The following is a 23,027-nucleotide window of genomic DNA, read 5'->3' on the forward strand; positions in this document are numbered from 1 at the left end:
TTTAGATGAAAGCGTCTAGCTTCCCGTGCATCCCTACCACTTGTGAGTGCATTACCCGATCTTTCCCTTTCCTTTTTCCCACCCTTTTGCCCTCGGGAAAGGGCCGAATATTCCAAGAGCTGCCCACTCTTCCTCCTGTCTCCTTACGGAAAGAGCCGAAGGCTCAGTGAGGTGCCGAAGCAGACCCGTCTGGAGCTGGGGCCCTTCCGGAAAGACTCGAAGTGCGCTCGGAGGTGGAAGGCGCCTTCGACTTGAGCGCTTCGCCCACGCGCTGTGCCCTCTGTCGGCGGCGTGGGGCAGTGGTTGCGGCAGTGGCGGCGGTGGCGGCGGGAGGCGGCAGCCGCGTCGACGTCGCCCAAGACTGGAGCGACGTTTAAAGAAGGAGCTGAATCGCCGCGGAGTCCGGCCTCTTGTTGTTGGAGGACTCCCACCCTTCGGCGCGGCCTGACGAAGAGAAGCGGCGGCGCGGGAAAGCAGGTACGGCCCCGGCCCCGACCCGGGAGCGGCGGGGGGCGCGCTGCTTCCTCCGTCCCTGGGCCGCGCCTGCGTCTGCCTTCTCCTCACTTGAACCAGGAAGCGGCCGAGTTGGAGGCTTCGCCCCTCCGGCCCTTTCTTTGTGTGGGCCCGGGAGTGAAGGAGGGGGCCAACCGGGAAGGCCGCGGTGGAGTCCCCTTCGCCGTCAGGGGCCCCGGGACTGCCAGTGCCCTGGGTAGGCCCGGAGCGTGGGAAGCCCTCCACAGAGACCCACTTGGCTTTTTCCTTGCCCCTCTCCCTGCCTTTTTGTGTTTCTTTTTTCTCCTCCTCTTCCCTACTTTGATTTAGAGCCATTCTCCCAGGCCCATCCTCCCCTTTCGTCCCCATCCCGGGGCATAACAATGCCGCCTGCTCGACCCCATCCCCTCCCCTCCCAGCACCCCCACCCTCCTCTTCGCCACCTTCTACTTTCCCCAGCTGGCCTTATTAACCTCCGCCCTCACCGTGCTGCTACTACCTCCATCTGTGTTTGCAAGAAGCCGCCGTTTTGCGTGAAATGGGGTTAAAAACCTCGGCTGCAGCCGGCTGGGTGCAAATGTGGAAGAGAAGGTGGAGGAATGAAGATGGGGTTCAGCTGCCGCAGGGAGCCGCGTGTTGGTTTGTTTCACTCCCTCTCGGTTGGCGTTTCTCGCTTTTCCACCATCACCTGCCCCCCCAGTCAAGGATTTCTCTCCCAGTGATTCGGAATGGCTTTTCCAGAGTCAGGTCGCAAATCTTGGGGTGGGTTCAGACCGATTTGTGCAGTATCTGGGCCCACCCTAACGGGGAGAAGAAGGAAACCTAAACAAAATGAAACCAAGTCCAGTGCCACCGGGACACGTCCATTTAACGCATTCTTCTATTGGAAAAATCCTTTTGCAAATGACAAAAATTGTGGGCTCGTATTCAGAAAACCCATATATCCATTGAAAAGTGACTTCTTTCGAAATCCCCATATTTCAGAAGCCCTGGTTGCTGGCTCGCTGTCCAAAGGTCACCCTTTCAGATGAATGCCTTTATAGTAACCTAGAATTTCTTGGTACTGTTAATAAGCAATGCCGTATTACTGATGATGATTTAAGTCCTTGATCTGTAGACTTTTCACCTACTTTTTATTTTTAAGCTATAATTTTGAAATATTGAGAAGATATTTGAGGTGCCTTGCCTTCCACGTGTATATGACTTAAGCACTGTAACAGCGGTACTGTTTTGGTAACTCTAAAGGGAAAGAATATTAGCAATAAAAGCATTTCTTTACCAAAATCACTTGTCAGCTAATTCTTTAACAACTCAGATCACTGTTACTGGAAATATCTATTGAGAAGTGCAAAAAATGTTTGGGGGTGGTACATAGCAAGGCTGTTTACTGACATCACCCCTATTTTTTTCTAGACTAATGTCTGCACTGTTCCAGTAACTTTGTTTTCATTTTTATTAACTCGTTTGATGTGAAAAAAGTTCTCATATCAATGCAAATAATTCTTTACCAACAAAATGTTTTCATGCAAATAAGCATTAAGAAATGGTGAAGTTTCCTTTTCCTTTGTATTACTTTTTATAGTAGCATCTATTGACTTCATTGAACACTCTTTAACATTCCACCTCTGGAGATTGTAAGAGTAGAGAGGTGAGGGGAAGGAGAAAGAGAATGAAGAAAGAAGAGGAAAGAATGGTGTTTAATGCTTTATCCTGATGAGGCATTGCAATTTAAATAAAAAGAAAAATAATGGGAAGTTTAGAGGTAATAATTGTCAGTGCTTATAAATGTGGATTCAGTCTTTGGCTGGAGAGAGTAGCTTTTGAATATGTTCTTAAAGATAACTTAAAATTTAGGAAGAGTATATATTTCAGACTCAGTATCCCACACACCAAACTTTTCTGACATTTAAATCATTCATTTATAGGTGAAATAACTTTGATGTGTTCATGATGAAGATTCTTCTTTAAAAATTTTTAAGACAGCTAAAAATGAACTCTTAATGCTTCTTAAGGAGAAAACTCAAAATTGGAACTAAAAATTAATTCTAATTTAAAAAAATTGCTTAGTGGTGATGCATATATTTGAGATTCAAAGGAAGAGAATACTGTTCACATCTGTAGATCACTTTAAAACTTGCTTTTGTCTTCTCAGGGGGGAAGTCATGAGATTTGACGCATTGTCCAAAATCCAACCCATATGAACAATTTATGTAAAAGCCAAAGAGTTATGCCAAACTTCAGTTAAAACTTGAACAAACTATTCAATGATGTTGTAGCTAAAATTCTGAATGGTAAAGTACTTTTGTTTTTCTTTTCTAATCTTCTTTCATCCCCGTCTCCTCCCTTCCTCTAATAGGCATGGAGAGTAGAAAACTGATTTCTGCTACAGACATTCAATACTCTGGCAGCCTGCTGAACTCCTTGAATGAGCAACGTGGCCATGGACTCTTCTGTGATGTTACTGTTATTGTGGAAGACCGAAAATTCCGGGCCCACAGGAATATTCTTTCTGCTTCTAGTACTTACTTCCATCAGCTCTTCTCAGTTGCTGGGCAAGTTGTTGAACTAAGCTTTATAAGAGCAGAAATCTTTGCAGAAATTCTCAATTATATCTATAGTTCTAAAATTGTTCGTGTTAGATCAGATTTACTTGACGAGTTAATTAAATCAGGGCAGTTGTTAGGAGTTAAATTTATAGCAGAGCTTGGCGTTCCATTGTCACAGGTTAAAAGCATCTCAGGTACAGCTCAGGATGGTAATGCAGAAACCTTACCTCCTGGTTCTAGTGACAAGAACCTTGAAATACAAAAATCAAAAGATGAAACCCAAGATAATGGGGCCACTATAATGCCTATTATAACAGAGTCTTTTTCCTTATCTGCTGAAGATTATGAGACAAAAAAGATCATTGTTACTGATTCAGATGATGATGATGACGACGTTATTTTCTGTTCTGAGATTCTGCCTGCAAAGGAGACTTTGCCAAGTACCAGTGCAGTGGCACAAGTCCAGCCTACCACAGGCTCTGTTGCTATTTCAGATGTCGCACCTTGTGCTAGCAATAACTCTCCCCCTTTAACAAATATCACACCTACTCAGAAACTTTCTACTCCTGTGAATCAGGCAACTCTGAGCCAAACACAAGGAAGTGAAAAATTGCTGGTATCTTCAGCCCCAACACATCTGACTCCTAACATTATTTTGTTAAATCAGACATCACTTGCTACGCCACCAAATGTCAGTCCTTCACTTCCAAATCATAAGTCTCCTTCAATCAATTTACTTGTGCAGAATCAGCCGACACCGAACAGTGCTGTTTTAACAGGAAACAAGGCCAATGAAGAGGAGGAGGAGGAAATTATAGATGATGATGATGACACTATTAGCTCCAGTCCAGATTCGGCTGTCAGTAATACATCTTTGGTCCCACAGGCTGATATCCCCCAAAATACCACTTTTGATGGATCACTGATACAGAAGATGCAGATCCCTACACTTCTGCAAGAGCCACTTTCCAATTCTTTAAAAATTTCAGATATAATTACTAGAAATACTAATGATCCAGGTTTAGAATCAAAACATCTAATGGAGGGTCAGAAGATCATTACTTTAGATACAGCTACTGAAATCGAAGGCTTGTCAACTGGTTGCAAGGTTTATGCAAATATCGGTGAAGATACTTATGATATAGTGATCCCTGTCAAAGACGACCCTGACGAAGGGGAGGCCAGACTTGAGAATGAGATACCAAAAACGTCTAGCAGTGAGCCGGCAAACAAACGTATGAAAGTAAAACATGATGATCACTATGAGTTAATAGTAGATGGAAGGGTCTATTATATCTGTATTGTATGCAAAAGGTCATATGTCTGTCTGACAAGCTTGCGGAGACATTTTAACATTCATTCTTGGGAAAAGAAGTATCCTTGCCGTTACTGTGAGAAGGTATTTCCTCTTGCAGAATATCGCACAAAGCATGAAATTCATCACACAGGGGAACGAAGGTATCAGTGTTTGGCCTGTGGCAAATCTTTCATCAACTATCAGTTTATGTCTTCACACATAAAGTCAGTTCATAGTCAAGATCCATCTGGAGACTCGAAGCTTTATCGTTTACATCCATGCAGATCTTTACAGATCAGACAATATGCATACCTCTCTGATAGGTCAGGCACTGTGCCTGTAATGAAGGATGATGGTATTGGGTATAAGGTTGATGCTGGGAAAGAACCTCCAGTAGGGACCACATCTACTCCTCAGAACAAGCCAATGACCTGGGAAGATATTTTTATTCAGCAGGAAAATGATTCAATTTTTAAACAGAATGTAACAGATGGTAGTACTGAGTTTGAATTTATAATACCAGAATCTTATTGAACTGCTTTGAAATTTCAAAGTTTTGGTTTGGATTAGGGGCAGGGCTTTCAGAAGACCTATAAAACAAATTAAGGAATTTGATCTGCCATGTCATCTGAAGGTAGTTTAGTTGGATTATTTGTTGATAATTTTTAGAAGCAAATTATTCCGAAAGTGTGTAGAAATTGAGGAGTCCCATCCTCCAAGTATCTGTTTATATAGTTAGCTATCAGCTCATTTAAAAGAGGCAAAAAAAAACTTGGAGAGATAGTTTCCAGAATAGAATTTGAAGCAGTCTGAATGTTTTTTGAAAATAACTGGAGTTATTAGCATACCCTAGTATATCTTAAAATTTCCCCTTCTATGTTAGCACTTTACTGCTGAATTCTCAGTTTTCTTAATATTGAGACTATAAATGTGTGTTGTGTCTTGTATATGGCATACAAAGTAAACAAGAACTTCTAAAGTTGTTCTGGAAAATTTCAAAATAAGTCTTTACGTGGTTGTGTATTCTGCTAGTCCAAATGGATAGCAACCACCTGCCTCCCCCCATGAAAATGGGCTGCAGTCAAGTCTCATCTGAAGAATTTGTTTTAGCGAATTAGAATTAAATCTTGCTTTTATTGTCATGGTGTGGAAAAGACTTTGGTGGCTGGGACTAGTGTATATGTAGCTTTGCTATGTGGTCTCTGTGGTCAAAAATACGAATCTCCATAATGCAGAAGGAGGAGATGAAAAGTTCTGTTGCATTTTTGTGTGTGGAATTTTCGCTCTTATATGATAGAGACAGTGGAAGTGAATGGAGATTGCCTTTTTGCTCATTATGGTTAAAATAGTCCCATGAAAAATTTCAAATTTCAAATCTGTAAGCCACCACAATAAATCTTTATACACGATAGATTACAGAAATGAGACTCCTACATATTTTGAGTGGGAGGCTACTGGCACATATCTTTCAATGTTCATATTACTTAGAATCTCTAATAGGAAGTTTTCATTTGAAATAGTTGAATCAGTGTTCTAGTATTTTCCTTTCAGCAGGACCTTTTAGGTTTTTACCCCTTCTAAAATAAGTTCCATTCCATCTGCAAATTGCTGCAATATAATAGCAACCAGAAACTATATATGGAATGTAATATAGGCTTATTGATCCCCATTTATCTTGAGAACAGTAAATACCACTTTTCTTCCTTTGAAAATGACACATATTTAAACACTTAGAAAATAAAGTAAAAACTTATTGAAGTGCTAGAACTAAAAGGAAGCAGGTTGGAAAATATAGCCTAGCATTTATAACAAGATTAACTTGTCGAACTTCTGTAAATGACTTTGCAAAGGAAAAAATTTAATAGATACTGAAAAAGATTGTTGTGCATAGTTATTAGTCATGTGTAACTTTGCTTAAGTATTTCTTAATTCAACATAGATATTTTCTTTCTCCTTAACCATGTATTTTAAAAAAATAGTCTATTTCTTGACTTGGAACTTAAATAAAGCTTTAATCGTAATTTCTCATATACACATCATTCTGCTGATGGTAAGCTAGATTTGAAGATAATGGTTTCAGTGTTTCTTAAGTTGTTAGCTGCGGGCATCAGTATTTGATAATACAAGGAGAAAGAAAAAGTTATCCTTTGCTTACCGAGGACTAGAATGACATGCATCTGTTTTCTGTTCTGTGAGTCTAGACCTTCAAAAACCATTTTGTAAACTAATCCTTGGAAATTTTAAAATTACCTTATATCTTAAGACTCGGTGTTCTCTGGATTCACAATATCTATTTCCTTTATGTGTGGATATTGACAGCATTACTCTTTGGCTATAGGTACATTCTGAAATATTTTCAGTGGAAATTTGAGTTTCATTAATGCTATTTCACCAGTTAGACATCATTACTTCTACAAGTGTGAATGATACTAATGTGAGCAGAGCTTCCAGACCTTTCAGACTTAAGTGCTAGGTAAATTAGTTTGTCATCATAAAACTTGGTAATTTCTACAAGGCTGTTATGCCAAACCAGGAATTCTATAATGGAAAACTATCCATTCTGAGTAATATGGATATAATTTTTTACTGCTGCTGTACTTTATGTAAAGTCTGAGTATGAGATTTAAACTGTGCCTACTGAAGGTATCTTCTGGAGTTATTGGGGAGGAGGAAAATTAAATTGTATTTTTGCCAGAAGACTCTTACTTGCATGTATGTCAGGGTCTTCAGTTTTTCTAGAAGTTTATTCAACATTTGAAATTCATGTGGAATATTCCTTTGGGGCCAACATCCTTTACTCCCAGTATTTATTGGGTTGGAAGTCTGCAGCAAGACGCTGTTTAAAACTTATTGTGGGGTTTTCTTGTTTTATACTTAGTTTTCTGGCTATTGAACTTCACTTTTTCTTTCAAGTTGGCTTCAAATGTAGTTCTATGATGAATTACCTATACATATTCTGGATAGGAACTATTTGAAATAGCATTTTATTAAAAGAGATGACAGAAAGTGAAACTGCTTAAACTAAGCAAAGATGTTAAAATGCCATAGCAATTTAAAACTAGATTTTAAAGATTCCCTTTAAAATCTATTTTAAATGATCCTTATCATTTTGGTGGCAATTATTCTCCACATGCAACTACTATGAGAAATTGCTGCATTTTTCCTATTGTACCAAAAAGATAAAACAAGTGGTAAAAATGACCCGAGGCACTTTGTATGGTCAAGGCATGCATATTCTAAAGAATTAATTGCTATTCAACAGCACTGGCTTCCTCACCTCTGTCAGTCATATAAAACATTGTTCATTTCCACCTAATGCTGTAATATTCATACTTGTACAATCTTCCCTATCATGACTTTAAGTTCTACTTTTCATTAACTGTTACCTGATATTAGTTCGTAGAGATTCATATGGCAAAAATAAAATGTTTTAATTGTGATTTTTGAGTGCATTTTTTACAAGATTATCTTTCAGAAGTTGTATAGACCTTTATATTCTGTTCTTTTTCAATTTTTGTAGCAGGAGATTGGAACTGTATTTTTGATGACAGCATGATAAAATTCTCCATTAAGTTTTATATGTTGGTTATTTGCATGCCCAATGTATACTGAACCCCAATAGTCAAAAGTGAGTCAGCTGCTGTATGTCACTTTAGAGCAGTGATTTTCAACTGTTTTCATCTCATGGCACATATAAACTAATTACTAAAATTCTGCAGCACACCGAAAAAAATATTTTTTTACTGATCTTACAAAAAATAGGTATAATTTTTATTCACTCACACTGGACAGCTCTTGTTGTGTTGGCTGTTGTCATTTTTTTAATTTGACAGTCTAAGGGAAAAGAGGTCAGTGTTCCTGACTAAATAGTCAGGTATTTCATGTTTTAAAAATTCTTGTAGCACATGGGTTGAAAATCACTGCTTTACAACGTTTATGCCACTTTTGTAGATTCCATAAAGACGGATGTAAGTGGACAAGGAGGATCGTTTTATTAATTTGAAACATCACAAAAACAGTCTGAATTTCCAACATGGCAGTGATAAAGATTTTAAGCAACATCCAGCTTATAGATTCTGGGTTAATATTTTAACATTTCATGCCCAGTTCAATACTTTAAAGCAGAATTAGGAATAAAGCAGTAAATATTACAAAATACAGTCAAGGTACATATTGGAAATACAAATTCCTTACAGCAAATGTTCTGCAAAAGAGTAAAGCTGCATATATTAATTTTTTCTAAGGTAATGTGCACTTCATATAATTCAATGTAATAAAAAAAGCTGCTCAAATTAAGTGTTACAAAATCTGTACTGTTTCAAGTTATTTTGTAAAGTAAGAAAAATATATAGAAATGAGCTATAGAATCTTAACACTAAGAAATGTGATAAATGTAGGATATACTGTGTAATGGTGCTTTTAAAAAATTAAATACTCATATACATTCACTAAAGCAAAAGGTAAAGTGTAAACAGCAAAAAATTTCATTGAGTGTTATAAGTTGATATTTGAAGTGTAAGTCAATTGGTTGTTAGTCCCCTTTTGAAATCCAACAGAATTTTAATATGCTCAGAACTATAGAAAATAGTAATTTTATATAACACAAAAACAATTATAGTTTTTCAGATTTGAAATCTGGATGAGACAACATTCATGGTGCTGAAAGTTAAACTGAATGTCTTGTAAATGTACTTGTGCCTTGATAGTTCTTGATGACTGGGTGTCTGCAAGGTAGATTGCCTGCTACCTCTAATCCATCAAGTCGGGAGTTAGCTCAATTGGCTGGAAAATTTTCCTGTGTGTATTCTGTTTGCAGAACTGTCTAATTAGGTACTCTCCTATAGCCCCTGTGTTTTTACATGATACAAGTGTAGGATTATCAATCATTCTTTAAATCAATCTTTGGGTTAACAAAAGATTGCAATGAAAGTGTTTATTTTGAAGTGAAGGCATGAGTGCCAAAGTGTTAAATTCATCAGGTTGATGGTTTAAAGCTATGTCTAATGAAAAGAACTGTACAAATACCTACCACAATATGCCAGATGGATTTTTAATCTGCAGTAACACAGGAATTTGTCAAATTGGCTACATTTGAGATTTTACAGATTTAAAGCAGCATTATAACACTTTCATAATCTTGAACACTGTCATGATTTGTCTCAACAGAAAAAGGGACCAGTAAGAGCAGTGGCATTAAAACACAAATGATTCTTTTGGGGTAGGGTGCAGGATACGTGCAGTTTGCTGGGGTTGAAGCATAATATTTGAAGATTAAGTAGTCACAAAGATTAGTAACAATTCATGTCATGACCTAAGAACCTAATCTAGTATTTTAACTGAATTTTAACCATAAGATTTATATCTGTAGCAAATACATTTTGTAATACTGAAACATGTAGTAGAACCACTGTCTCCTAAGTTATCAGATGTATAACATATCTCTTTAAAACCTTTCACATGTTGCTCTCTATGTATTTCAGTGCTTCCAGAACAATCAACCCTATTACTCACTAGTCGGGTGAATATTGCACTTTTCCCTTTGGGAGGTACCAATAACAGAAGCTGAGCTGAATAATCACGGCAGCCATTTTCACAATACTCATAGAGAGGAAAGCGATGTGGGCAGATTTTTTCAATATCCAGACACAAGCAAACAAAATCCTAGTCAGAACTCTGCAATGGAACTGTGTAGCCCCATTGTGTGGGAAATTTCCCTTAGGAACTGACATTAGTGGTAGGGAAAGATAGGGCCTATAAGCCAGGTACTTCAGCTGAGGTACTAGGGTGGCAGTCTGCCAAGGGCCTGAGGACAACACTCCATTTAAACAAAATGAAACAGATGGCAACCACGCTTCTGCTGAATACAGAGGGAGAGCCATAGGGTAATGCAGGTCCAAACATGACAAGCTTCTTGTTGGGCTGGCTCCCCAGTCTTGCTTAGAGCATGTGTACTGCTCTTCATGGAAGTCCTGGGTTCAGACTAGCCACCCCTGCTCAGCACTGATAACAAATAAGCTTCTTTCCTATCTTTCCCTAGCCTGGCAGGCCGTTGTAAAACTTGAAACTATGCGTAAGAATCACACTTTAAATTGTGTACCCTCTATACTTCAATTAAAGCAGAAATACAAAAGCCACAATAATCCCAATAGCCAGCAGGCATTCCTCTTTAGGGGCTGTAAGGTGGTGGCTTTTCAAAAGGCGGGTAGTAGGGTGGAGAGTAACGGGGTGGTGCACTGGAGGACCACATGTAGCTAGGCGAAGGAGAGGCAGACTGGGGCTCATCAGAAACTCCAGAGGGAGGGGAGGATGGAAAGACACCAGAATGCTGTATAATGAAAATAAAACAACATCAGTTTGGGTGGCGAGGTTGAAATTCCCCAAAGTCAGTTATTATTTAAAAATGAATAATAGACCAAGTTTGTTTCTGTTTGAAACAAAGACCTCCTAAAAACCTCACAAAATTAAAGAGGGACATGAAACTGGGCTGGTCTCATTTTCTCTTAGTCACTCAGGCTGTGAAGCTCATGCACAGATATCTTGGTCTTCTCCTAATCCTCCCTTTGAACCCCTTTTCCACGTTTATAACTTAAACCTGCAATACCTCTCCCTGAGCTATGGCAATAGCATCCCAACTAGTAGTTTGGGCCTTAACATTTGAGGTTAAGTCACTAATACCTGGGAAAGTCTGTGCTACAAGAATATACACAGAGCCCATCTCATAAACAAAACAGAACAAAAAACTAAGGTCAGAAAGGTTAAGTGGATTTCTTGGATCTGGAGTCTTTTTTTAAAAATTGTCACCCAAGGATGTGTTTTATTGATTTTTAGAGAAAGATAAACATCAATATGAGAGAAAAATATAAATCGCTTGCCTCCTGACCAGGGATCAAACCCACAACCCAGGTATATACCTTGACTGACTGGGAATCGAACCTGCAACCTTTTGGTGCACAGGAAGACATTCAACCAACTGAGCCACACCGGCCAGGGCTGGATCTGGAATCTTAATCTAAGTCCAACAATTTCAATTTCATCTTAACTGTGGCCCACCACCCCAAAGGGCAGGGTAGGTTGGAGAGAAGAGAAGAACAAAGGCATGGCTAATAGGGAGGAGCAATCTGTTAAGTTGCAGACACAGAGGATTCAATTTTACTTTGTGTTCAACATTGGTGGTCTTTGAGAAGGGACAGGATTTAGATTTAAGAAATACCCAGTGAATTGGCGTGTTAAGAGTCATTTGCCACTTGTCTTTCCCTGAACCCTAATGGTTTTCCTTCTCTAGGAGAGTTGGCTTGTTTTGTTCATTGCTGTATCCCTCAGAGCTCAGAAGAGAGCTTGGCAAGTAGTGGGTACTCAATAAATGTTGAATAACTATAACTCCAGGAGTATATAAGATGAACTTGGCATGCTTTTATTTTTATTTTATTTATTATCTTTTTATTTAATTAATTTATTTTTATTACAGATGTTTCTCCTTCCCCCCTCCCCCCTCCCCACCCTGTCCCTCGCTCTGTTGTCCATGTCCATTGTTTAGAACTTGGCATGTTTTTAAAAAATGATATCTATTATCAAAGAATACAATCACACCTCGTGGAGACCATTGTCTTGCTCCAATGGTGGAGCAAGGTTGAGGCCTGAAGGCTGGAGGAAGCTACAAGGGATGACAAGAGGCCAGGGGCCAGTTTTAGGCTCTCCAGAAGAGCAAACCAGCCAACAAACAGGGCTGGAGAATGGTAATTTTCTGTTGTGTCGCAACTTTAGGAGGAACTGGTATATTAGGGGAAAAAATCCACTTACACCAGAATTTCTCAAGAGTTCAAGTACTGTTTCGGGGAGGTCATACCTTTACTTTGTTCTGCTGGCCAGAGTCTGAATCGATCATGTCTGTTTTCCATGCCAGGAGCTATCTAGAGTCAGCCTTGACATGAGGTTTCTGGAGCCTGAGACCACTTGGCTGATTCTCCTCATCCCCAGTTCTGACCACTGCCCAGGTTTGTAGGCCTTACTTGAGACACTGCAATATTTGTCCCTTACCACTTAATGTTAGGACTGAGAAGAGACTAGCTGCAATCTTCCTCCCTCCCCCACCCCCACCCATTATTTCATCTTGAATGAAAGAATGACATGGTCATACAACCTGCATAGCCATTCAAGGCAAAACAATTTGAGCCAGTGGACTCAAGCCAGATTGCTTTCTAAAATTTCAGTTTTTCCTCTCCCCCCCACGAAAATATGCATTCTTAAGACAGCAGTATTGTGATTCCCTAGTTTCTACTCGGTGCCCTGGAACCCTTTCTCCTTCTCTCCCTCTCTCTTCTGCTTTCTTCAACTAAGAACACTGTCCTCTTAACCAGAGTAGAGAGCAAAACCCCACCAGGGACCAGATCTCTGTGCTGGGGGTGTGGTACTCTGCCCTTTTAAATCCAGCTCCAGGATGGGGAAAGTCAGAAGATCATTTTTATCTGTTCCCAGCCACAAAAGGGAGGGGTGAATTTCCTACAGTGGAGCTAAAAGAAGTTCTGTCCTGAGAGGCATTTAAAGGCTTCTGTGGGCAGCAGCTGCTGTAGGTGGCAGTTGTACACTTTGATAATAAAAGGGGATGGTACATTAGCCTTTAGTTTTCACTTCTTACTTTCATGTTTGAGAAGTATTAGAGGGGGAAGGGATGGGATGATTCTTACTTCCTTTGAGGATGCTGGGAGTCTTAAAGATAAAATTTAAGGGCTCCTGGCAGAGCTACAAAGCTCGTTGTCTGCAGTCCACACACCCTTGGGGTTTGACTTGTTGGGTGGGAGAGGCCCACAGTACCAGTGCATAGTTTTCTAGCAACAGGCAGGCACTTTAGGGAAGATCTTGCTTTGTTGAGCTGGCCTGGTACATTTTGGTTCCTGCCTAAGAGTCAACTTTACTAATGGGACAGGCAGCTCAGAAGAACAAAGCTTTGAATCCTTGCATACTACAAAACATAAAAACATCTAAAGAGCCTACTGCTAGGCCTAGTCAGCTTGAGCCTCCTGAGCTGTTGCTCAGAGGCTGGGGTGCCTACAGGCTGATAGTTCTATAAGAGGAGCACCACCTTTTCAGGACACACACAGCTCTGCTATTCCATCTTAGCCTCCCCCTCTCTGCAAGATGGCTGACACACACTCTACAAGACCAATCTGCATTTCTGTCACAGTGGGCTCCTCTTTTCAGGAGTACTGGGAAGTAGTGACTCAGAAAATAGCCCTAGCACTGACCAGGTGATAAGGGTTACCAGCAAGAGATGCTGTGTCCCCAGGGGAAAATCCAGGAGCTCCTGGTCTTTATATTCCCCCCTGTTTCTGCCCCAGAAAGAAAAGCCAGAGTAGATGGAGAGAAGAGTGGCTAAAAGGAAGAGGAAGGAAAAGAAGGAGGAGGTCAGAAACCAGAGAAAGGAGGAGAATAAAGGAAAATTTTGTCAGGAGAGAGGAAATGAAAGAAAAAGTTGAGGGCAGCAACAACACCTTTTAAGGCTCTCAGCAACCTATGCTATATTCTGCCTCCCCCAGGACGAAAAGCAGGCCTTTCATTAAATGGGCCCAATTTACAATGGGTCATTTTTCATGGCTAAGATGAAAACTAGTGTGTACCCTCATGTGGTTGAATAAAGAACATAAACAGAAGTACTTGCATTTTTTATAGGCTTAGACTTTTGTTTTAAGCTAAACTTGGCAATCCACCAAATGAACAGGAAAGGGATCAGTCGATAGTTAGAATAAAGTAGGGGGGCTGGCCCAGCAGCTAGACTGGGAAGTATGGCTAGAATCTTTAAGGGGTTTACATAAAGCTACACTGGGTTGACTTTCCCAGCAGAGGTAGATACTGATGCTTTTGCCCTGAGAGACTTTGGACTACTTGGCTGAAGCTGAAGGACAAATAATGGGGAAACGAATGCAAGGGGCAAGAGAAGTGAGTGTTGGGAGATGAGCAGGGAGGCAAAGGTAGTCTCAGTTTATCTCCTTCCTGCCTCGGAGGATGGGAAGTTCATTAGAAGCAAGGACACCTTGGAGCCCAATGTTTGAGAGTCCTGTTTCTCCAAGCTCAGCACTCACACAGAATCCTCAGGGCCAGCTGACCAGACCCAAGTGCTTGCTCATGTCTGACCACAAGAAATGTTTCCCAAACTTTCTAATTGGACAGCTACCAGTAAGGACATGACTTTGAGGGGTTCAAACAAAACCCAAAGATCTCTTTCCTTTTCCTTCTATCAGCTTCGGGGTAAAAAGAAAGCAGAAGTCTTCAAACTTTAAGTCATAAGAATAGTCCTATTTGGAAATGAGAAGAATGGGGAAGTCATCCAGAAGAAAGTCTAGAAAGGTCAGTTTTTCTGATATAATTTGAGAAGAGCATAGGGAGCTCTGGCTTTTTAATTTTTTTTTTTGCGGGGGTTGGGGGAACAATCTGTGTTTCTGGTGGTTTTATTATTAGAGCTGGTGTACCTTTTGCTGACTGCTTTCGTTTTAAAAAAAAAACATTTTATTTATTAATTTTTAGAGAGAGAGACATAGATTTGTTGTTCCACTTATTTATGCATTCATTGGTTGATTCTTGTATGTACACTGACCTGGGATTGAATCCACAACCTTGGCATATTGGGACAACACTCTAACCAACTGAGCTACCCAGCTAAGGCCTGATTGCTTTCTATTTATCTGAGAACATAAGCAGATGTTTCCATATTCTCTTGACTTTCTTGAGTAAAGACTGGTATTTCCTCCTATGAAACTATAAGGGAATGGAATTTAATGAACAACAACAAAAAAAGCTCAACTCAAACACTAGAACAAAACACCATTTAAGTTCTAAAGGGAAACAAATCACTTAACATACCCCTTAAATCTCCACCATACAACTATAAAGTTTCCAAAAAGGAAATACAAAAGACAGCTTGAACCTAAGGAAAGAGCTGGGAGAGGTATGTGTCCCAGTAGCCCTTGCACTATTGAGCAATTTAATAATGTAATAAGAGACCCTTTCTGAGTCATGATTAGGAAGCCCATGATTTAAACAAGTAGAAATATAAATATCCTAAAATTAACTGGGGGAAAGATCTGTGCTGTGCTCAAATTTATAGCTTTTCCAAAGAACACTCAAGGCAATCTCTCAAATCAGACCTGGATACAAATCCTTGCTCCTCCACTTACTATCTCTGTGGAGAAGTCATTTTCCCTGTGACTTAGTCATCTCATCTTAAAAATTGCAATGACAAGGGTATTTTCATCAAAGGACTAAGCGAGATTATATATGTAAAACACTTCTTAGCACAGTGTTTGGTACAGCATAACTGTTCAACAAAGAGCAGCTGTTATTAAAAAATAGAGAGGCCTCCTCAAATCCCTGGAGGCTCTGCTATGAGCCCATGGGTTAGGTGGCTAGATTTAGATCCATTTGCTAGGTTAGATACTCTGTTTCTAGGTTCCATAACACTCTTGGTAATAGTTTATTTACTTTTTTTGTCCCCGCTGCTGTCTTCTACCACCTCCTCAAATCTAGGGATTGTGTCTCATTCATAATGCAGGGCCTATGCCTCATTCAATTTCTCTATCCATAGCTCCTAGTACAGTGCCTGGCACATGGGAACACAGAGTAAACATTAACTGAACCGAAACCAATAGCCTGAGTCACCACTGGCATTGTCAATCTTGTTTTCATCCCTGGAATAGTGTTTGATTGAGGAATGATGGAGAGAGAGATGGCTCCATACCCTAAAGTGGGGCTTCCTGTCTTAGAGTTTGCAGCAGCCACCACCAGGGACTCATTATAAAGTGAACATTCTTAAAATCAATATAATCAATATGGTTTATTTTGATATAAATAATGGAGGTGGCCTCTTTGGCTGAACCCATGTGTTGCCCCTCTATCTCAGGATGACTTTTTATTATAGGGGCGCCAAGAGAATGATGACCTTCCTTGTGTCAGTTTCAACATCCTTGCATTCTCTTAAAGGATTCTTTTCGTGCCTCTGTTACTACTGAAATTATCTATGCACTTTTTGAACATATCTATGTTTTCCAGTCTACATCATCTATTCAGGTAACAAGGTCCCTGAATTGTTTACCTGTGAATACGTAGGTTTTAAAACAAGTTCTAACATTATTATGTTTTCCAAGTTTTAATGGACACCTCCTTGATGTAGTATTATATTTTATAACAGTGAACAAATCCCTGTTCACACTATATGTACAGTTGTCACTTGATATCCATGAGGGATTGGTTCCAGAACCCCTCATGAATACTAAAATCTCTGGATGCTCAAACCCTTATGTAAAATGGCATAGGACAATGCAGACAGATGGCCCTCCATATCTGCAGATTCCCAACCACAGGTGGGAAATCCTGGGATATAGAGGGCTGACTGTGTATTTATTGAAAAAAAGTCCACGCATATGTGGACCTGTGCAGTTCAAATCTGAGTTGTTCAAGGGTCAACTGTATTACTATTGCAATGTAGAGTCCTAGACTTCCCCAAACAGTATCTAAACCAAACAAAAATACGCTTTATTCAACTATACGGGGTTTTCCAGTTTCAATTATTTTGTTAATCTGAAGCTGAAATTAACTTGCCCAAGGGTTTTGCATTTCTAAACTGGCTGTTTAACTGGAAGCACCCCCAAACACTCCTGCTTTTATGTCCTCTTGGAACATTTGTGGGCTCTTAGTCAACAGAACATTCATTATGAGCTTCCCTTCCTTCTGAGGTATTGCCTTTGGTTCCCAAATTTTGAATTAAGCAGATGTCAGTGTAATTCCACTTTTATGTGGCCAAGGGTTTACCACCAATAAAAATGCCTAAATGACCATTTCATTTGTTTTCCTGAAGTGCTCTGCACACAATGAATCCCTTTTAATTAAATGCCTTTTTTTAGTTCCGTTTTTCTGTGCTTAGTCTCTGCTCAAAAGGAAATAGGGAAAGTAAAAATTTGGTAACAACTATTCCTGACCTATTTGATAACAGGACAACAAAGGGGAGGGGACTGTTATAAAAAATATTTTTTCTATGTAGTCCTAGTTAGGAAGTCTGGAGAAATAGAGGGATTATTACATATTTGATTCAAACCCTGTGTGGCTCAGAATGTCCTTGTACTAAGGAGCAGGACTAGGCCTCTCCCTGTGGCAGAGAAATAGAAAAAGCCACTGTTGGACAGGGGTCCATGGTGAGGTACTAATGAGTACCATCTTCTCCTTGGTGTAGGTCAAGACAATTTGAGATACCTTGATCCTATTTCTTTCTCTCCTCTATTTTTCCATCTCTCTGTTTCTTCTCCTCTTGTGTCTTTCTCACCTTCTCATCTATCCTATCTTTGCATGCTTACATAGTCCCTATGTTAGTCAGGGTACCCACAAACTGCTAAAAGCCACCAGGGACAGAGAGCCCAGCTATCTCATAGATATTAGGGAGGTTCCATGATCAAGGAGAGAACAAGAGAGCATGAGTGAGAGTAAGGGTAATGGAGAGTTCTTTTTTTCTCAAAACATACCTGAAAGTCATAAGCAGAATATGGTGGCAGGTGAGGAGGGCTATGGTAGTAGGTATTGTAGGATGCCACTTGAGGACGAGCATAATAAGAAACAGTCGGATGAGCATTCTCAACAGAACAGTTGAGTGCTGGGAGAGTTGGGTTCTGTAGAAAAACCACACATTAGAAACAACATTAACGTTCATTACTAGGAAAAAGGTTAAACTGTGGTACATCCATACTACAGAATACCGTGAAGCTATTGATAAACAATTTAGTGACAGAAAAAGTTGTCCAAGATATATTGTTAAAAAAAAAAAAAAAAGCAAGCTACCGGTAAAACTATGGAGACAAAGATCAGTGGTTGCCAAGGGTTGAGGTTGGGGGGAGGGATTAGTAGGTAGAGCACAGAGGATTTTTAGGGTAGTAAAAATATTCTGTATGATGTTATAATGACAGATATGTCATTATATATTTATCCAAACTCTAAAATCTACAACACCAAGAGTGAACTATATGGTAAACTATGAACTTTGGGTGATTATGATGGGTCAGTGTAGATTTATTTTTGGTGACTAATGTACCACTGTGGGGATGTTGATAAAAGAAAAGCTATGCATGTGTGGGGGTAGGGAGTATATGGGAAATCTCTGTATCTTCCTCTCAATGTTGTTGAACACATAAAAGTGATCTAAAAATAAGTCTTTAAAAAAAGAAGCTACCACATCTAAGAAATCACTACATGGAAACATGAAAATATCTGAGAGCTTCACAATGGATTGACTCATAAAAAATAAAAAGGAAGCCACCATATTATATTAATATTGCATGATCCCAATTTATGTAAAAATAGAGACCCAAACTATTTTATTTATATATATGTATATGTATATGTATATATAGTATATAATATGTATATGTATATATAGTATATATGTGTGTGTGTGTGTGTGTGTGTATGTTTGTAAATGAAAAGAAATTAATCTGGAAAGATTCACAATAAACTTAACTGTGGTTATCTCTGGGGAGGAGAGCAGTATTAGGAGGTAAATGGGGACTCTTCACTTTCTGTTATACAGCCAAAGTTTTTACCACTAATATGTATTGTGTCATTTCCTCACAACTTATTTTGAAAAATTCAAACCTATGGAAAAGTTGAAATAGTTTATTTATGTGATTTTTTAAAACAAAAAAGAAAAAAAAAAAGACCCAAAATACACAATGTCAAATAAACAAGGCTGAACAGGCTACTGCTTTGCTGTGACAAAAATATGATGAATCACAAAGGGTTTGTAAAAGTTGTGAAGATTCTGGTATATTCCAACCCTGTGAAGGAGCTCCCATGCAGGCGTGAAGTGTATTTATTTCTCTTCAGCCCTGCAGGCTGGAGGAAAACCCCTAGCAGTGAACAGAAACCATGAAAGACCAAGTAGAATATATTGATTATTTTTTTTTTGTAAACAAAACAATGCAGAAATAATTGAATACAATTTTAACATGGTGGTGTGTGTAGTCCTTCAAGGGTTAAAGCTAATCTTGTCCAGGATGGGAGTCCTGCTCCCAACAGGACCAAAGCATTGCAAAAGGAAGTCACCACTGCTCAAAGAGGACTGTGATTCATATATTTTGAGTGCCACATGGGTCAAGGTGTGGAGCAAATTTTTTTCCATTTACCGTACCACTGATACCTTCTCCATTTGTATGGATAACTGAGAGCTGTTTGCAAAATCAGTCTTGTTTTTGGTACATATATACTCTACATTAACAGAGAGCAGAAGCTTACTCTTAAGTGATAAAAATGTGTGGGCATGCTTTGGCAGTGGTACAGGCAACCATGTTGGGGTGTTGGCAGGGGAAATTCCCTTATAGCAAGTTTCAACACAGTTCTGTTGCTCTCTTTCTTGGAGTGGGTTACTGTTTACATTTCTAGGAGGTTTTAAGAGCTACAAACCTCAGTCATGATACAGCTCACAGATAACCCAAGAAATGTTTCTCAGCCTCTCTCATTTGTGGGAGAGGGCTGAGATTTTGGCCATTCCAAGTGTTGGCTCGCTTTATAGAGGAAGAGTGCTCAGAAATACCCTTACCTTTCCACAAGCATTCTAAGAAGAAATTTCACCCCTGAGGAAGTCCCAGAAATCATGTTCCCTAGGTCTTCTGTCAATTAAATAAAAAAAACCCTCCATAATAAAAGGAGATATGACTAACCAAGGTGGGTTGGTTAGTCATTATACACCTTTATCAGAATAAGTCATTATCCACCTTATATTTGGTTGTTAATACTTTGGGTACAATAGTATGCTTTATCTGATACATCATAATGGATCAGTGGTTCATTGTGTACTTTCTCAGAACAACAAAAAAATACTTCCAAATATCTTTCCCAACTGTATAGCTAACATATGGCCAATTTTCATTCCTGATATAGTAATTAATTAATTAAACAAATAATGCATTAATTATTTGTATTGAGTTAATGAGGTAAGAAGATAAATAGTATTTCTATAACTTGTTAGCCAATTAGAGTATTTCTAGGTTCAATGCTTTATCATTGTCATTACTTTGTTTTCACAGATTTCTTTTCCTAAAAATGAAAGATCACCAATAAAATCTCAGTAATATCAATCAGTCAGTCAATCAATCAATCAATCAATAAATACATACCCTCCAGCTCTTGCAAAATGAAACCAGTTCTTCCATGCAAATAAATTAAGCCTAACCATGGAGAAACAATCATGCAAGGTAAACTCTATCTATAAAAGCTTTTTTGTATGTGTTCATCAAGTCTGGGAGGCCAGAATAATTTTGAATGGAAGTTGACTATTATAGAGAAAGAAACACAGAAGAAACATGAGAGGAAGACTGGGCACTGAAAAGCCAGAGAGAGAACAGAGTCAAGAGTAGTGGATATGGAGAAAATGGACAGGGCAACAAGGAGAGATTGAACAGAGGTGAAGCAAAGAATTGGGTGGGAAAGGGGCAAAAGAGATGGGCCCATATAATGGTCTGATTATGTTTTAAATTGATAATTCCTATTTTACAATAAATTTGGGCACTGTCTCCATTTGTATGTGCATACAGGAGTGTGTGTGTGTTTCTGTTAAAATTCTGGGTATAAGTTATGAGACCCCCATTACTGATCAGTAGCATTCTGAGCTCCAGTGAAACAAAGGTTACTTGGTAGCACAGGAAATGGTGAAAGCAATCTTTTCTGGACAAAACCGAGTCTGTTCTGAGACAATGATTGAGGACTTTGGAAAGAATGCCACTTCTATTGGAGACAACAATTAGGAGAAAATGACAAGATATAATCAGTTTTGAAAGATTCATCTCTAATCCTTATAGCTTTGATCAACAAATACTTCATCAAACATTTCTTGAAGATCCATTTTGCCAAGCATCTCTGGTCAGGAAGTGAAGATGTCCTTTTCAAGATCCCACAACTCTGGAAATGGTGGCTCCTTGCTGATCCTATTGAGGACTGCCAGCTCACAGCCCTTGGCTCCTGTCCTCACTTCCTAGCGGGGACAGCAACCCTGAGTCTCTGAAGACCCCAGGCCATTCTATGCAGAGGGGAGGTACACAACAAGTCATCAACCACATTTGAACCTAAGCTGAGGATTTTATTTAGGTTCACTTGGTTGATGTTCCAGGATTTTCTACACATGTCTCATTTTAACAAAGCAAGCTAAGTAGTTCCTCCATGGTGCCCCCATCTTACACTCCCACTAGTGTTCTCTTACCTCATGAATCAAATATCTTGCCCCCTGATCTTTGCTTTCATCTTTCATTTTCCCTACTGGTCCTTGCTTGAGTTCCTGGGCTTGGTTGGCATTGGATAATGATAAAAATTTCCCTTGCTCTCCTTTACTGTTAAAGAAGCTCCCGATAGTTGGAAACAACTCACTTTAATTTTTTGAAATTAAAGCAGCTAAACAAAGGACGTAATGTCTATTAAAACTCTTGTAGAACCAGAAAGAGCTGTCCAAATGCTAGCTAGGAGAAGCTGAGATGGAGTAGAAACAGTCAAGGCTTTGGCATATGAGAAACCTGGGCTTCAGTCCCAGCTCTGCTGTTTAACTCAGGGCAAGTTACTTGACCTCTGTTGACCCATTTTCTCATCTGTGAAATGGGGGCAGTAATACTTACTTACCTCCCAAGCTACTAGTAGTGGTGAGGAGCAGAGAAAGTAATTGTGCAAAAGCACTTTGTAGAGTAAAGGGCCATTACTGCCAACTATGAGGACAGACCATCAACAACCTCTTTTATCCCCCTAGAGAGCAAAGGTCACAGTGAAGTTACAAGTCTAGAAATAAGCCTAGACATCGATGGTCCATTACCTTTTGACAAGGGTCCTTGCTGGAACCCCATTTAATCTACCCAGTAGCTACCACCCACTCCATTTGTGCCTCAGGGTAGCTCAGCTGCTCAACTCTGAAAGCTCTAGGAATGATTCAGAGAACTCTTCACACCTGTCCTGATGTTCCATCTCTCAACTCGTCAACCCAGGTGCTTTTCCACCAGCCAGCCTCAGATTCTGTTTTCACTGGCACCTTGGGGAAACTCTCCAAAAACAAAGGACATTCTTTTCTCCAAAAAAGCCCCAAACCAGAAACAGCTTTTCATCTCTCTCACCCAAAGCTCCCCCAGGCCCAAACAGGAAATTCTTCTCCCTCCTCCTTCTCCCTCCAAGGGCTCCACCTTGTTGATGCTTCCCCCACTTCTCTGTGCTTGAGCTTTCCTGAGTGGGAGGAGGGGTAAGGGAAGGAGAAGTGCACATATGAAAGAGGGAGAGAAGGGAGGGGAGGGGAGGAGAGAGAGTCAAGAGAGGAAGAATTTCTCTTAGGGTCTAAAGTAGAAACACTCAGTACTTCCAGATCAGAGTCACCTGGGCTTCAATTCAGACCAATTAAATCAGAACCTCTGGAGGAGAGGCCCAGGAATCTTGTTTTTTAAAGCACGTCAAGTGACTCTATTCTCATAGGAAGCCAGGAGGATAACCATAGCTCTAAAGTTATTATTTCTATAATTTGAGATCAAGGTTTATTAAATAAGCAAATAAATGCTTAGAAATGCTTTGAAAACAAAAGAAGAAAGAAGCTCAACATTATGAAGCACCTACTGGGTGCTGAGTCCTGGTGTGCCTTTGCAGACACACACACAAAGATGGAAAGAGTTGAAAGAGAGGCTGGGGAACATGGGGAGGCTGAGATT

The 23,027-nt window shown here is 39.7% G+C and overlaps 2 protein-coding genes across 3 annotated transcripts in view; one reads left to right on the top strand and one right to left on the bottom strand.

Annotated features, from left to right (window-relative positions):
* The first annotated feature begins 242 nt into the window (after nt 1–242).
* On the top strand, nt 243–7,771 carry ZBTB33 (zinc finger and BTB domain containing 33). The gene is made up of 2 exons (XM_036270663.1): nt 243–477; nt 2,849–7,771. The coding sequence occupies exon 2, from the start codon at nt 2,851–2,853 to the stop codon at nt 4,867–4,869; it is 2,019 nt and encodes a 672-aa protein (XP_036126556.1). The 5' UTR covers nt 243–477; nt 2,849–2,850; the 3' UTR covers nt 4,870–7,771.
* Nucleotides 7,772–8,304: 533 nt separating this feature from the next.
* The window catches only part of TMEM255A (transmembrane protein 255A), a 53,668-nt gene continuing 38,945 nt past the window's right edge, over nt 8,305–23,027 (bottom strand). For both annotated transcript variants that reach the window (XM_036270665.1, XM_036270664.1), the window contains 2 exons: nt 17,835–17,978; nt 8,305–10,660 (listed from right to left, as the gene is read on the bottom strand). In XM_036270665.1, the coding sequence (XP_036126558.1) occupies nt 10,502–10,660; nt 17,835–17,978 (303 nt within the window). In that variant the 3' untranslated portion in view covers nt 8,305–10,501. The remainder of the gene's footprint in view (nt 10,661–17,834; nt 17,979–23,027) is intronic.

The sequence above is a fragment of the Molossus molossus genome, unplaced genomic scaffold, assembly GCF_014108415.1.
Source record: "Molossus molossus isolate mMolMol1 unplaced genomic scaffold, mMolMol1.p scaffold_m16_p_2, whole genome shotgun sequence".
NCBI classification, from domain to species: Eukaryota; Metazoa; Chordata; class Mammalia; order Chiroptera; family Molossidae; genus Molossus; species Molossus molossus.